General features: G+C 38.4%; 2 protein-coding genes across 5 annotated transcripts; both read left to right on the top strand.

Moving 5' to 3' along the window:
* The first annotated feature begins 5,534 nt into the window (after positions 1 to 5,534).
* Positions 5,535 to 10,297, top strand: LOC147855586 (pentatricopeptide repeat-containing protein At3g53360, mitochondrial-like). 4 transcript variants are annotated; one of them, XM_087330541.1, is made up of 4 exons: positions 6,108 to 8,546; positions 9,555 to 9,621; positions 9,782 to 9,862; positions 9,966 to 10,297. In XM_087330541.1, the coding sequence occupies exons 1-2, from the start codon at positions 6,525 to 6,527 to the stop codon at positions 9,558 to 9,560; spliced, it is 2,028 nt and encodes a 675-aa protein (XP_087186667.1). In that variant the 5' UTR covers positions 6,108 to 6,524; the 3' UTR covers positions 9,561 to 9,621; positions 9,782 to 9,862; positions 9,966 to 10,297. The 4 variants fall into 4 exon arrangements, 3 of the variants coding, with proteins under 3 accessions (XP_087186667.1, XP_087186666.1, XP_087186665.1); XM_087330540.1 differs by having other exon boundaries at positions 6,109 to 8,546; positions 9,555 to 9,664; XR_015530840.1 differs by lacking the exon at positions 6,108 to 8,546 and adding an exon at positions 5,535 to 5,638 and having other exon boundaries at positions 9,555 to 9,862.
* Positions 10,298 to 12,908: 2,611 nt separating this feature from the next.
* On the top strand, positions 12,909 to 14,909 carry LOC147855585 (gamma-glutamyl peptidase 5-like). The gene is made up of 4 exons (XM_087330716.1): positions 12,909 to 13,478; positions 13,929 to 14,087; positions 14,332 to 14,499; positions 14,608 to 14,909. Exons 1-4 carry the CDS (start codon positions 13,134 to 13,136, stop codon positions 14,725 to 14,727), a joined length of 792 nt encoding a protein of 263 aa, XP_087186842.1. The 5' UTR covers positions 12,909 to 13,133; the 3' UTR covers positions 14,728 to 14,909.
* Positions 14,910 to 15,779: the final 870 nt, after the last annotated feature.

Genomic DNA, 15,779 nt, shown 5'->3' with positions numbered 1-15,779 from the left:
AATGGTGTCGATCAAATCACAATTCCACTCCGTGTGACTACGACCTCGAGAAGAAAGTATAGCTGTCTAGCCTACTTGAAGAATGGTCTAGCTCAATGAAGTGTGAATCAGTTACAAGTTTCTCTTCTCAAGATGTGATCTTGTTGGTTGTCGATCAAAATATTTTAGTCCGACTGAAATTTAGAATTTGTTCCAAGAGTCAGATCAACTTGAGGTCCTCAAGGGGTGTGATCAAAGATGTTGTTGAAGACAAGTGACAGTTAACAACAAATTGAAGAACCTCTACTTTGATACCAGATGTTGGCGGTGAGGCCGTCACTACGAAAACAGAAACAACACTTAGATGTTGAAGAACAACAAGTTGATGATAGATAAACAAGATGAACAAATTAAAGCCGATAGTTGCAGGACAACTTAACCAGAATACAAGATCAAGACAGAGTGAGAGAGAGACACACAAAGGCACGAACTATAATTGTATTATTCAAACGTTACAATACAATGAATGGCGACTCCATGAACTAGGTTACAAAGTCACCTATATAATAATTGAACTAGGGCAACTGCCCTTTGACTTTATTGTAAATATGTCCTAACCTAGTATGTCCAAATGGGACAATGTGAATACATCGACCATTATACACCCGTATTCAACACACTCCACTGAGGAAAAAAGTCTCACTTACTCCAATATAGAAAATTGCCACATTAATAGTCCCTTCAACTTTCGTAGATATGCTTTGCCTCCATGCTTACCATCAAACACAAACGCATTCCGCATATCCCCATTACGACACAATCCCCAATAACTCAAAAATAGGAAGATAATCTTCATCTCTAATTTTCGGTCGAACATGTGTGAATTATGCAAACACCCACTATTTAGGCGTCAAATAACACTGTGATAAAACTTGCCAAACTTGAGAAATGTAACTCCAAATGTGACAAGCAATCGGACATTGTATGAAATGATGAGTATTATCTTCCATTTGAGCAGTGCAAAAGAAGCCATTTCCCATTGCTTTAGAGCTAATCCCAAAGGCAAAACCTCAATCAAAACTGTCCAAATGAAGACCTTTTCTACAAGTGGCGATTTAGAATGCCAACTATGTTTAAGATATGCCACGGTCCATCATGATCAGAGTTGTGTATTTTCCACTCTTCTTCAACCTTAGATTATTGTCATTGAAGAGTCTCTCTCTCTCTCTCTCTCTCTGGTCTCATAGGTCATATTTGACTTCCGAAGACGATAATAGATTATCTATCTATCTCTCCTGTTGAGAATCAACCTCAACTTGGTCTAGTGTGTGAACTCACCTTGAGAGTGAATAGACACTCCAACGGTCAAGAGTCACCATTATGTCACCACTTTGTATTATAACATTTAGTATGAGTCATAGAATCATATTCTATGACACATAACTTATGAGCTTTCACATTCCCCATGCTCCATGAGTCTTATAGTTAATTTAGAGAGAGGGTGACTATATAAAGCACCCTCCTCCCACCTTGTATGATGTTGAGTCTTTCTCCTTTGTTAATATACTTACCTTGCGTATACTCTGTTTCTTACTCCTTGTCTCTCTCTCTCTCACACACACACACACACTCTCTCTCTCTCATACACACACACACATAGTTCACACCTATTCCGCTACACAAGAATCGTACACAATTCTTTACATCTCCTAATCCCAAGCCCTAAGCCTTTGTACCCAACGAAGCTTGTAAGTATTTAAGCACATTCATGGAAGCTTTTCGTGCCTTCATTCTCTAAGGAGTGTGATCAAACGTGGTAAAGCCCTACATGTGCTCGATTTGATCATTAATTGTTTGAATGTGATTAAGTCAAAGAGTAAGATTAGAGTTTACTTGAGTAGTTTGTTGATACATAAGTAGGTCAAGAATGGCTCTGTCCCGCTCTCATTGGTCTTGCCAAGGGTAAATAATGATACATACATCTCTATACATCAACCTCGTCGTGGTTCTAAAAAAGAAACACATCAGTAAGAAGTACTATATGGCAAATCAACACAAAGACTTTATAACTTCCATGTTCAAGAGAGTGTTTCAGACAAAAGGTTGTGGTAAGGACCACAACCAATAGCATATGCATGAACATGCATTAGGTTTTGATGTGTGGTACAAGCTTTAATAACATTAACGAATGAAAATCCTTTGAGAGTTACCATTTCATTAACAATTGTAGAAAAGATGTTGAAGGCAAATCTCACATAAAACACAACCATAGAAGTCCCCATGTCTTGTATCCCTATGTGACATGTTTTCAACATCTTTGAAACTACCACATTTCATGTACACGCAACACATTCAAGAGAAGGCCATTCAATGTGGAATTATGCGCAAATCCATTTTCCCTTATATGATTATGAATCTAATGGGCTCCTATCACAAACTTTGTGTGTATGCGCTCTTTTAGAAGACAAATAAATGTCTCAAAAGGATTAAATTCTATGTCTTCATTATCCTTATTTTTCTTCATCCTCTTCTTACACCTAAAAGGTTTATATGTGTCATAACTTCACATATATTCTCTAATTCTAGAGTTTCTCTAAAGCCATCAAAAGAAGAAAACCTAGAAACATGTGATTGATTGTAAATTCTTCCAAATGGAAACTTACCATAAAAGCCAAGAGCATCACTTACATATAGCTTTGCGTGTGTCTCATGGGAGAGTTTTGGAGAAATTGGGGTAAAAGCCAATATATTTTCTAACAAAGTTTTCTATTGGAGGAACATAGTAAAAATTAATAGATTTTCTCACTCTCTAAATACTCTAATGTGAAAATAGTACAAAAATGTTCTCTCAAGGTCAAAAGGAAACTTAAATATTAACTTGTAAATGCCAAGCATGAAGTTTGCATTTGCCCGTTGGAACCACATTGACGACGTTCATCGGAATTTCCAACTGGATATTCTCAAAATAATAATGTCTCCGTCTATCATGCTATCAATGGATGAGGCTTTAAAGAAACTCTTTGTGTTCATGCATATATACATCACATTCATTGAAGTGGACAAATAACGAAAACATGCATCTTTTTTAGAAGCAAACTCGTATGAGATGTTTGTTTACATTTAGACATGCTATACTTCTCTCTTATCTTTTCATTTGTCATTCTTGGCATAATGCAAGAAGCTTGTTTAGAGAGACCTTGTTTACTCAAACAAATGTCACCTACCTAGATAGATGCACCAATGCACTTGACTCTCTCTCTCTCAAGCTAGAGCCTAGAACACCTAACCTCTCAATACCTTAATCTTTTTCCTTATGCCCACTCTAATTTCTTCAAGCGTGTTTAAACTATTGTAACATCTTCACAAGCTTGTTTACTCAAACAAATGTCACCTACCTAGATAGATGCACCAATGCACTTGACTCTCTCTCTCTCTCTCTCTCTCTCTATCTCTCTCAAGCTAGAGCCTAGAACACCTAACCTCTCAATACCTTAATTTTTTCCCTTATGCCCACTCTAATTTCTTCAAGCTTGTTTAAACCATTGTAACATCTTCACAAGCTTAAGAAGGAATATGATTGTTAATGGTTGATATATGCAAACACTTAATAGTATATTTTTTGTGATTTCTTAATGTTGATTTCACACTCTTGATTTTGTGAACTATTAATGTTTAAGATGAGTCTATTAGTGCATTATTACAGTAAGTATTTTCGTGTAAGATTAAGGTTAGAGACATTTAGAAAGTTTGTTAAAGGAAACTAGGTGATTCATTAGCACACTTGAAGGTGGATTGGCACCCACTCTTTGCATGCCTCACCAACAATAGGGTGCATGTCTATCCAATCCTAACAATTATCAATAGTGAAAGACACTCTCTCTCTCTCTCTCTCTCTCTCTCTCTCTCTCTCTCTCTCTCTCTCTCTCCCCCATAGATAACAAATTTCATTACGAAAGAAAAACACCACCATGACTAACTTACAATGGAATTTGGATCCCTTTGGGATCCACATCACCAAGACTACCTTACAACGAACTTTGGATTTCTCTATTATCCAAATACTTTGAACTCACTCTCACCCCATAGACAAATTTAGGCGATGAATATGATGACATTTACCCCTTACATAATTCTTGCTCTTCAATGTTTATGCAATAGATTCCTCAACTTTTCCAACAATGGAATTTTCCCAATTATTTTGTTTTAAACCTCGTACATATTTCTTTTGCCCAACTTATAAATTAGGAAACAAAGCATTTCTCACACTTCAATTGAACCATAACATCCAATCCCTTAAGTGCACCAAAATAACTTGAAAGTGGGACATCAGTTCAATTAACTCCATGTATACAAATATCGAATTGAATGGAGATCTTATTATTCAGGTTAGACGCATCCACATTACATTTGTTACAGGCATGACCATATAATATCCCATGGTGACAATTATCGTAGTATTCTATACACGTGGATAAGTGTGAGGGTTAAATGAGAGTGTAAAGAAGGGGAGGATTACTTTTAATCCTCGTGATTGAGACAACCCATTAGGCCAAGTGTGAACTTGCCTGGCGGGGCTTGGGTCTCACCATAAATATGAGGCCTAGCTACCCTCATTTCATAATCTCTTGACTATGTCAAGACTCTGTTTCGTGGTGGGTCAACTCTTGTAGCGAGCGCACTAGCACCAAGTACCACTCGACGCCACAATGGTGGTATGGGACGCCGATCGAGGCTCAAGTCCATCTCGATCCCTTTGCTCGGGGGTGGTCGGGTGGATCGGCACCCTTCTTTCTCTCTCTCCTTTCTTATCTCATATATATTATATCCTTATCATATGCTTACATTAGATCATCACTCTAACAACATTCATGACCTTCTGAACCATTATTCTCATTGGACATGAAACAAATCGATGCCTACAAATTATCAACTTCGATTGAGCAAAAGAAATACATCAAAATAGCAGTTGTTCTTTGACTTAATGCATCTCTGAAACAAAGGCCCCAACCATAATCCTCCAAATGAATACTGCAACTCTTCAACATTACCAAACCACCTCAATCACATGTTGCCGTCAAGTTATAGGCATTTGGAATCCCCACACTTTTTTTTATAGCTCTTTCCTCCATCCATGTTTCTTACGACATCATTCATTCATATACATATTGGCAAGACTCCTTTCCTAGCAAATGTCCAAATCAAGCTATTCGTGATCCTTCATCCAAACATGGGGGAATTAAACGTTGCGATACGAAGAAACCCAATAATACCTATACAACTCTTGGATGTACCAAATGTTGGACATGCCTGTCCAAAATGCCATTAATCATTTTTGTGAGACCATCATGAAATCCTGCATTGTAATTAAGCCTAATCTAGTAGCCATTCAATTAAATTAGAGCTTCCTTTTTGTCCCATCCTCTACACTACTCGTTTTCTCTTCACTACTCTGTTCCTCTACATTATGTACATACTCTGTTCCTCTCTATTACTCTGTTTCTCTACAGTACTCTGTTTCTCTCTCTCTCTCTCTCTCTCTCTCTCTCTCTCTCTCACGCACACACAGACACACAGAGCTATGTCGAGCACTTCTGGCGACCGCACTGCCCCCTCTCCTCATTCGGCTTCCTTGGTACCGCTGCAGCTCTCCTCTTCTCATGTAAGTTTCTCTACATCTCTGCCTCTGCCTCTGTCTCTCTCTTTCTCAAGACTTCTTTCTCATCCTCACGTTATGGATCCAATGAATATCTTTCTCTGTTACTTTATTTCTCTTAATGGCCCCATAGGTCAAAACTGGCCTCTTTATGGACGAAAAAAATTCTAATTCTAATTCATATACAGAGTTGCGAGGGGAGTGAATGATCAGACATGCTCGATACCATTGAGTATTGTTTTCTTGTAGTTGGTTTGATCCTAAAGGCCATTTTCGTTTTGCAGTTTTTTTTTTCTTCTGCTAATGCCCGATGATTCGATGTCCATCTCTCTTTAATATTATCCATTGCTTCTTGTTTTCTTTCAGCACTTCATCATCCATTTGTTTACAATTAATTGCAAATGAACGTCAACGCCTTTTCGCATATATATTTTTTCCTGCATTGCAATTACAATCGCTTCAGCTCTTTTTCTTTTAGCATTTGATTGTCAATTTTGCTTTTTCTTTGATTTTACATACTTCTGCTGTACACAATGATTTGCATCATTACTGAACATTGTGTATGTCTCTTGAATATACTCTGAGAGATGTAGATGTCAAGTAGCACCGAATCTTATAACCAAATTTAGTTTTGCAAATATTCTGCGTGGATGAAGAAAGAGTAATCATTTAACAAACCAGAAACAATGCTAGAAATGTGAAATTTTGTGGCTTATCATTGTCAATAAAATCATCTCCTCATGGTGTTATCAAGACAGGGCACAGATGGTGTTGTTTTTTACTCTGATTCTCCAACAGAGAATTCTGTCAGAAAATTTGCTGGCTTTTACGTCTGTTTATCCTACAGAGAACTCTGCCATGAGACACACAAGCACAAAATTATATGTGAGTGATGGTCTTGGTCTTTGAAAAGACCTATGGAAAGTTCCCTTTTGGAAGATCTTACAGGCAGTCACATGTTTCAAGGTTTTCTACTTCTGATGACTTTAGAGAAACTCTAGAATTAGATGATCCATATGAAGCTCTAAGATTTCTTTGCAGAAAAGGTTATTGGAAAAGAGCTATAAACCTTCTAGATGTAAAGAAGAAGAAAAATAAGAAGAATGAAGCTGTAGTAGAATTCAATCTCTTTGAGGCATATACGTGTCTTCTAAAAGAGTGTATACAAGCAAAGACGCTGATAGGAGCTCATCATATTCATGATCATATAAGGGAAAATGGATTTGTGCAAAATTCCACATTGAGAAATCTTCTCTTGAATGTGTACATGAAATGTGATAGTTTCAAAGATGCTGAAAATGTCTTTGAAAGCACGCCACATAAGGATACAGACACATGGACTTCTATGATTGGGTTTTATGTGAGATCCAACCACCTCAAACATGCTTTCAACCTCTTTTCGACAATGATCCAGGAAGGGGTAAATCTTAATGGAGTTACATGTGTCAATGCTCTTAAGGCTTGTACCACATCCTCAAGTCTTATGCATGTTCATGCATATGTTAGTGGTCATGGCCCCCACTACAATCTTTATGTCAGAAACACTCTTTTGGACATGTATTGCAAACATGGAAACATCGAGGATGCCCTATATCTCTTCAGGGAATTGCCAGTTTTCTCTATTGTGTCGTGGAATACGATAATTTCTGGCCTTGTACAGCATGGTCTTCCTGAGAAGGCATTTGAGCTCTTCCATGATATGAAGAGTAAGGGATTTAAACCCGATGAAGTGACCTTTCTTTCTGTTATAAAGGCTTGCACGAATAAGTTAGAATTATTACATCAGCTTCATGCTGAAATGAATAGCAATGCTCTAGAATCGGACAGTTTTATAGCGAGTGCCCTCATTGATATGTATGCTACTTTTGGCAATATGAGCTATGCACACATGATACTTGAAAGAGTCAGCATGCAAGATGTACCTTTGTGGAATAGCATTATTTTAGCTTATGCTGAACATGGTGATGCAGCAGAAGCCATTGGGTTTTTTAGAAAGATGGAAAAAGAGAAGAGAATGGCACCTGACAAGGTTACATACCTTAGTCTCCTGAAGGCATGTGCAAGGTTGCATTACCTTGCTATGGGCGAAAGTGTTTATAGTCGGATAACACAATGTGGAATGGGGGCATGGCCCTTTGTAGGCAGTGCCATTGTCGATATGTATGCGAAATGTGGAGTTCTTGAAGATGCTCGCCATGTATTCGATTATATGACTGAGCAAGACTTAGTGTCTTGGAATGCCATCATTGCTGCATATTGTGTTCATGAATCTCCCATAGAGGCATTGGTTTTGTTTCAAAAGATGGTTAAGATGGATGTGAAGCCAGATAAAGTCACATTCCTAACCATTCTGAAAGCTTGTGCAAATCTAGGAGCTTTTGAGCATGGAAGATGTATCCATGCTTGCATTTATGACAATGGGTTTGACTCAGATGTTTTTGTGGGTAGCACTCTTATTGACATGTATGGTAAATGTGGCATGCCACATCATGCACGTGAAGTGTTCGAGACTATGTCCACCCGGGATGAAGTCTCGTGGAGTGCGATGATTGCTGGATATGGTCAGCTCGGGATGGCAGACAAGGCAGTGGAAGTGTTTCTTGAGATGGAAAGAGAATGTGTGCGGATCGATGATATCACTTTCGTTGGCATTCTTTCTGCCTGTACCCATTCTGGCCTAGTGAAAGAGGGTTGTGCATACTTTGATATGATGAAAAAACGGCATGGAATAATGCCCACTTCTGAAGTTTGTGCTTGTATGGTTGACCTATTGGGTAGAGCAGGGCAAATCATGGAGGCATTAGCATTTATTAAGGTTGTAGAGGTAGAACCTACAGCCTCAGTGTGGATGGCTTTGCTTAATGCTTGTAAACTATCGGGTGATATCAATCTTGCACAGTATGCTTCCCAGAAGGTTCATGACCTTGATCCACATTGCACATCAGCATTTGTTCTATTATCGAATATCTACGTAACCACCTAAAGTAGCAACATCCTTATAGGAAAATTTGCTTGCATTTGTCTCATAATCGACAAATACATTTTGTTTGAACATATAATATTTGGAATGAGTGTAAAGGGCATATAGCCAACTGGAGAATATTGGAACAATGCCCTCAGTGCGATCCCATTTGGACAGAGCCTTTTGATTCTTAAACTGGTGACCTATTGGTCATTATCTAGATAATAGTTTCAGAGCTAGACTCGGTTGGCCTCAAGGTAATGATACAGTTTTTACATTATGTGTATTCTACAAAGAGTTGATAAGAAAGATTAATCTCATCAAAAGTCTCAATTTAGTCAAGTTGAGTAACAATCTGGACAGTATTCTGAGTTTGAAATAGGTGTTTGCATTGTGAAAACAGCCACACTACATATTCATGATTTCTTTCTTCTTGCTTCCAACATGTAGATAATGCCAATTAAAAAAAGCTACACACATGCAAGTATGACGAGTACCTATTATCAAGTGTTGATTTAATGAAGAGAGAACCAATGATATGAACTTAAAAAATCGTCATTTTTTTGGTTTTCCAAGTTAGATTTTTAGAAAAGGGGACTTTGATAAGGTTTGGTATTCTAGACCTGATTGAACATGTTTATAGGTTGCTCTATTATTTTTACAATCTCTTATTGTATGCTTGTTTTGCATAAGGTAGGAGAAAGTATTTGTGCTGATTTATATATCAATGATTCCCATTAATACGCAAATATGTGGAGTTATTAGCGAGCAAAGTCTGCATGTTCTCAATTGTTGTACTTTCTAAATTGTAAACCTTAATGTTTGTTTAGTTTTGGTTGATTTATTCTGTACGATGTGTTAGCCTTTTCTTGTAGGAGTTCTGATGTGCAGCTGTACAAAGTGTGAAGGTTTTGTATTATGTGTCTGGGAAATATCTTGACTTTTATTTGCATCATGTAGCACTAAGGAAGGAGAGGAAAGTAGGAATACATCACTGCTGAAGTAGTAGGGTCAATCAATTCCAATTGTAATGGATAAAACAAAGGCCATTATCAGAAATAAAACTCCAGGTTCCTGGTCTTTTGGAGAACTCCAGCATTTCTGAAAATAGGCCAGTATTACAAATGCATTAATTTTTTTCTTTTACTGTAAATTATAAGAGTGAAGATTTCAAAATTTATATGCAGAAGCTGTTGTAGGTCTTTTCATGGGGCCCAGACTCTAAATTTTCTCCTGTAAATTGAAAGCTGCTACAGAATAACTATGAAGTAAATGAAAATCTGGTTGCATTTGTAAATCAATCCAATCTTTTGATGTACAGATCTGGCTCATCAATGTGTTACTATTAATCTGTGAACCTACGATTGACAGTACTTTCTGAAGAAAGAATGGTTATGCTTAAAGGGCACACTTCTATGGAATTCAGGTGAACATTTACTTGGTAAGCATGGATGGAGTGCCACTATTCATTTGGGATGGATAGAGGGATCTGTGTGAAAGATACTCTCATCAGGCAGGGTATCAGCAATGTCCCCTTCGTTTCCAGTTAGAATTGGTGTTCCTGTGTTGTGCACAGAAAAGATCAATGACTAGTAGTGGCAAAGTTTTACCTGATCCTATAAAAATGTAACATTTTGCTGGATTGATTGTAATATATCTATTTCATTATGATTGAATGTGATATCTCAGCAACAGTTTTTGAATGAGCTGATGCTCAAGAAAGGGGGGGGGGGCGTTGGGTAAACTGTTGCGACAGTGGCGATCCATAATGTGTAACGTGTATATATGTTTGCAGGATTGGTGGTAATTAGGATGCTTATTGATGAAAAACCAATCCTTGATTCCTTGCTTACTTGAGAAGCAATGCTTACCGATTAGCTGGATCTTTATATTTATTTTTCATATGCCAATCAGTATACATCTTCATATTCAACATGAAAGATGGAACTTCATTTACAACTTAGCTGTTAATCCTGCAAGAAACCAATCCTTCATTCCTTGCTTACACGAGAAGTGATGCGTACCGATTAGCTGGCTCTTTATATTTATTTTTCATATGCCAATCAGTATACATCTTCATATTCAACATGAAATATGGAACTTCCTTTACTACATTTAGCGAGGTCAAATCGGTTTGCAGCCACCTTCTAATTTGGATGGCTCTATGAACGATCTTGTCGGCAAAATTATTGTGGAATTTGCAGTTTAAATTGGGCAAGTGATGTGCACACAAAAATTAATCTTCCCCATCTTGATCAATAGTTTTCTCTTTCATCAACAATATAGTCATATTTCCTTTAGTTATGTGCACACTCAGAAGATTAGGAACAGACAGCATTATGAAAGTGCCTACTATAATGCAAACGAGATTAAGTGAAACAAAACATGGTAAATCTAACACTAACATAAGAGAATGAATGAATGGGATAGTGTGATGAGGCAAATCTATGCCACATAATCTAACCCTAAACCTTAGACCCATTCAGCATATGGTGGGACATGTCCTACCAATACGAAACTAGGCCAACAACAACAGTTCATAGAATGGGACATGTGGCAATTTGGTCGAGTTGGAACAGGGGTTGCGAATATAAAGGGGAAATTGAATGTTGGTCCGCGGCCCATACAAGGATGTCTGGCAGATTATACCTCAGATAGGATGTTCACGGTACGTAAAGCCCCTATATCATATGCATTGAATGCATAGTACAAAGTTCAAACCCCCCTTTGAGTTCCCAAACTTTCCGCAAACTAATATATACATCACGTGTATATCAACCAACACGCAATCTCATTTGAGGACCCTCGAAACTTTTCTTGTTAACGTTGGCCAAATAAAATAAAAAAATAAAATAAAAGGCCTTATTTATGTAGTGTCCCATTATGATAAGGCAACTTTTATGCATGTAAAAAAAAGAGAGAAAGAAAAAACTGCATAAAGTTGGATGTCCTACGAGGAAAGAAATGCCTTTTTTTTTTCGTGGAGCCAAGTGATGATGATGTTGTCTACTTCCGCACACCCCGTGGTGTGCCCCATTGTAACTCGTGACCATAATGCAAATGTTATGTAGAGAGGCATTGGGCTATACGAGGAAAGAAACACTACGGGGTGTGCCCCAATTTAACTCATGACCATAATGTTAATGTTATGTAGAGAAGCATTGGCCTATACGAGGAAAGAAACACTACGGGGTGTGCCCCATTGTAACTCGTGACCATAATGTTAATGTTATGTAGAGAAGCATTGGCCTATATACGAGGAAAGAAACACTCGTTTGTTTTTATTTTTATGGGGGGCTAGATTTGTCGTTGGTTCGTCGCAGTCCATCCATCCATCCATCCGATGCACCACCATTTGCAGCTCATCAATCAGCCAACGAGTTATGGCTAGAGACCGGGCGGCCATTTCCCTTGTGGCCGGACATTTGGCCAAAAGGCTTTTGGGGGAGGATGCAAATGTCCGGTTTCAAACCAGGCCGGACCTCACAACATCCATCCCACGCACCACCACCGTTTGCAGCCAATCAATCAAGCCCATGGGTGCGACGAGACCGGGCGGGGTTGGCGGCCATTTGCCCAAAAGGCTTTGGGGGGGGGGTTGGGTTGCAAATGTCCGGTTTCACACTAGGCCGGACATTTGCCAGAACAGGGCAGAGGACCAGAAACAGGGGAGGCAGGGGGGGGGGGGGGGCTGCAGTCGGACAGAGGTACGAAAAGTAAGTACCTCCTGATGGATGGATGGATCCTGCCTTTATTTCTCCATCTCCATCTCCATCTCCATCTCTGTCTCTGTCTCTGTCTGCATCCATCTCTGTCATCCCTCTCTCCGACAGGCAATCCTTCCTTTGCCCCCCTTTTTTTTTCCTTCCTTACGTTACAAAGACATGAAAGAAGAATACAGACAAGGGCAAGAAGACTACAGACGAGAAATTTAAAAGAAAAGAGGAAGAAAGAGATAGAAAGATGAAGCATATAGCTCCTCGGCTTCGCCCATTTAACAGATATGTTGATATTATGTTTATAGAAATCCATCCATCCACACAACAGAGCACAGAGTGAGGCAGATTAACAGAGATAGATAGATAGAGATAGATAGATAGAGATAGAGATAGAGATGGGTATTGATCTGTAATGGGAAGAGGGAGGAATCCACCTTTCTTTGGTGCTTCAGGATCGCTCGCCTTTTGTTAAGAATATATATATATATATATATATTTTTTATAGCAAAAGAAAACCAGGAAATTCTCCTTTTTAACATTGTTTTTTCTCCTCTTCCTCCTCCTCCTCCTCTTCCTCCTTCCTCTTTTTCTCTGTGGTGCAGTTGTTTTATTCTAAGTTTTGAATGGATTCTCTGCACTATAACTACTCACCCACAAAGATACCAAGTTGCTCATATAAATACCCCTCATTTCCTTTCAGTTTCTTCATAGAACAAACAGAACAAAAAGTATCCTTCCTCATCCATTAGAGACCTTACTCTCTCTCTCTCTCTCTCTCTCTCTCTCCCCCTCTCATTTTGTCTCTATTTCCCTCGTGTTGATGGGCCTTCCCACCATGCCTTTAGAAGCTAATGCCACCAAAAGCCTTAGATTTGCCATTCTTCTTGCTGGCCATGCTTCTGAATATGTGAGAAAACAATACAATGGAGTGGCATCTATCTTCCAACAGTTGCTTGGTGAGCCAAATGAGACTTGGGACATATTCAGCATTATCGACAGCGAATTCCCATGTGAAGAAGCTCTTGATGGATATGATGGTTTTATCATCACTGGGAGTAGACATGATGCACATGGCTCCGAGCCTTGGGTCCTCAAGCTTTGTGACCTCATTCAAATTATATATGCCAAGAAGAAGAAGCTTTTGGGCATTTGCTTCGGTCATCAGGTAAACATATAGAAAAAGAGAAACAAAAATTGAATTTCACAATGAGCGAGCGGAGCGAACTAAAGTGTGGTATGTAAGTTCGAATAAAATCGTGAAAGAATTTTGTATTACTGTATTTGGAATGTGAATTATGGTATGTAAGTTCGAAGAAGATCGTGAAAGGATTTTGTATGACTGGTTTTGATAGGAATGTGAATTGTGGGAAGAGAGCTTACCACTTGTGGTAGGAATGTGAATTGTGGAAAGAAACTTACACACATGTGGTAGAAATGTGAATTAAAGCAACTTAATGAGTTTTAAGGGGTGAATCATGTGACTCAAGTGGTAGGTCAGATGAGTCAAGTTGTGAGCATATATGGATGGGTGGCTTCTCTTTTTTGAATGATCTCATAGTGTTTCTTATCCATTTGTGCAATGCTTCTTTTAATTATCGTATCGATACTACTACAGGTGATAAGCAGAGCTCTGGGAGGGAAGACTGGGCGAGCGGTCAATGGGTGGGAATGTGGGTTGAAGAAGATTACCTTTGCTGAGGCTATCTACTCCAAGCCCTATGCTCTCCTCAAGTTACCACCTTCACTGAGCATAATTGAGATTCATCAAGATGAGGTATATGTCCTTTAAGTTAAGTCCTTCCTTTTCGTATGAATCGATTTGTGAGAGCATCTTTCCGCATTTGATTTCTTCTTTCTTTTAGACATTGATATGAATTTGAGGGACTTATGCTTTCTATATCTGGGGATTGCTTTCCTTGCCAAATTTGAAGTTCTGCATATTCTGACTGAAATGAAGTTTATGCCTTTTCCTTCTATGCTTCAGGTTTGAATTGAGTTTTTAGTCTTTTTTTTGCTAGATTTTGGAGCTACCACCTGGTGGAGAAGTGTTGGCATCATCTGCAAAGACGAAAATCGAGATCTTTGCAATAGGAGAAAATGTGCTAGGCATTCAAGGTCATCCGGAATTCACCGAGGACATCACTCTAGACATACTTACATCTTGTAACTTTAAGGCCATTGTGCCGGTGCGTGTTTGTTCACATCCAATTTCAGTTTTGTTCTAAATAAAATCCGAGTTAATGCCATTTTTCCTTTTCAGTTAATCTTATTCACTTTTTCTTCTACATTTTTAGACGGAGATCGTCAATGAAGCTATAGTTTCCTTCAAAGAAGGGGAAGCCAATCGGGAAATGTTGAAGCAACTTTGCAAATGTTTTTTGAAGGCTGCTCGTCGGGATGTTCACTGCTGTTAATTATTATTATCTACGTGTTTTTCTATGTATCTGACTCTTTAAATACTTATGAAAGAAACATTGAAAGGATGTATCAATGCAAGGATTTGTTGATCATTGGACAATAACGGTCCTTTTTATATTGTATGTAATGTATTTCCGGCTCACTTATGAATCTATCTGTTAAAAAGTTTCTTGAGATAGCCATGATGTATATATGCTCCTTAGTCTGAATGGATTTTCTATCATTATGTGTTCCTAATGATATAGTGACATTTTCGAACACAATCTTTCTCTGGTTGCTATTGCATGTTTTGCGTCGAGCATCAAATACCCTTTAAAAGGTGAATTATGGCTATGCAAGCTATAGAAAAATAAAAGTACATGGTGTGCTGTCTTTGAATTGTTGCAGTGGAGCATATTTTTTTAATCTTTTTGTAGTTCGTGATTCAGACATTTCGGATCCTAGTATAAAAGCGTGGGACTGATCATTTGAAATTGTTTTTTTTTTTCTTATCACAATGGCATGATCGTTCGGTGCAAGGATATCCTGCATTTCAAAGTGAGACAGAATATAGGAATTGATGCCAAAATCAAAAGATAATGGATATACAAAACTATGTACCGAAGAGAATACATTAGCCCATTTAACATGCAATATGGCATGGCATAAAATTGCCCACTTGGAATCTACTTAAAATGGACCTCCCCATGAGAGAACATTAAAGTGGACCGAAATCAATTGTAGGCACCAATGGATGTGTTGGAATGCTTTGCCACTCGACATTATCTTCATGATCGTTTCGCTTTACTGCATGGTTTCCATTCACCATTATCCTCATAGACCATAGTCCACATTGAAAACTAATTTGTTGCCACATTGTTCCCATTAACTCTATCATTCTAACTACTACCACTTAACCTAGTTTGCTTGAAAATGAGAGAGATGAGAATATTGATCATGGCTTATCGTGGATTCGCGTAGCCAATGTCATCGCTAATCCAACCTCAATGCCTATGATTTAGAACACGTTAGGCTTTGTGATAGTGTACAAGGTTGTGTTATGGACACA

This window comes from Azolla caroliniana, unplaced genomic scaffold (assembly GCF_043228905.1).
Source record: "Azolla caroliniana isolate FFs.n. ecotype wild unplaced genomic scaffold, voAzoCaro1.0.p SCAF_14, whole genome shotgun sequence".
NCBI lineage: Eukaryota > Viridiplantae > Streptophyta > Polypodiopsida > Salviniales > Salviniaceae > Azolla > Azolla caroliniana.
The sequence above is the reverse complement of the archived record's forward strand: the minus strand, read 5'-3'. Positions and strand labels throughout refer to the sequence as shown.

Bases quoted from the DNA above. Each gene is read 5' to 3' on its own strand.
- LOC147855585 (XM_087330716.1), top strand. From the start codon at position 13,134: ATGGGCCTTCCCACCATGCCTTTAGAAGCTAATGCCACCAAAAGCCTT. The intron at 13,479-13,928 runs GTAAACATATAG...ATACTACTACAG, and splicing joins GCATTTGCTTCGGTCATCAG to GTGATAAGCAGAGCTCTGGG. The intron at 14,500-14,607 runs GTGCGTGTTTGT...CTACATTTTTAG, and splicing joins ACTTTAAGGCCATTGTGCCG to ACGGAGATCGTCAATGAAGC.
- LOC147855586 (XM_087330541.1), top strand. From the start codon at position 6,525: ATGGTCTTGGTCTTTGAAAAGACCTATGGAAAGTTCCCTTTTGGAAGA.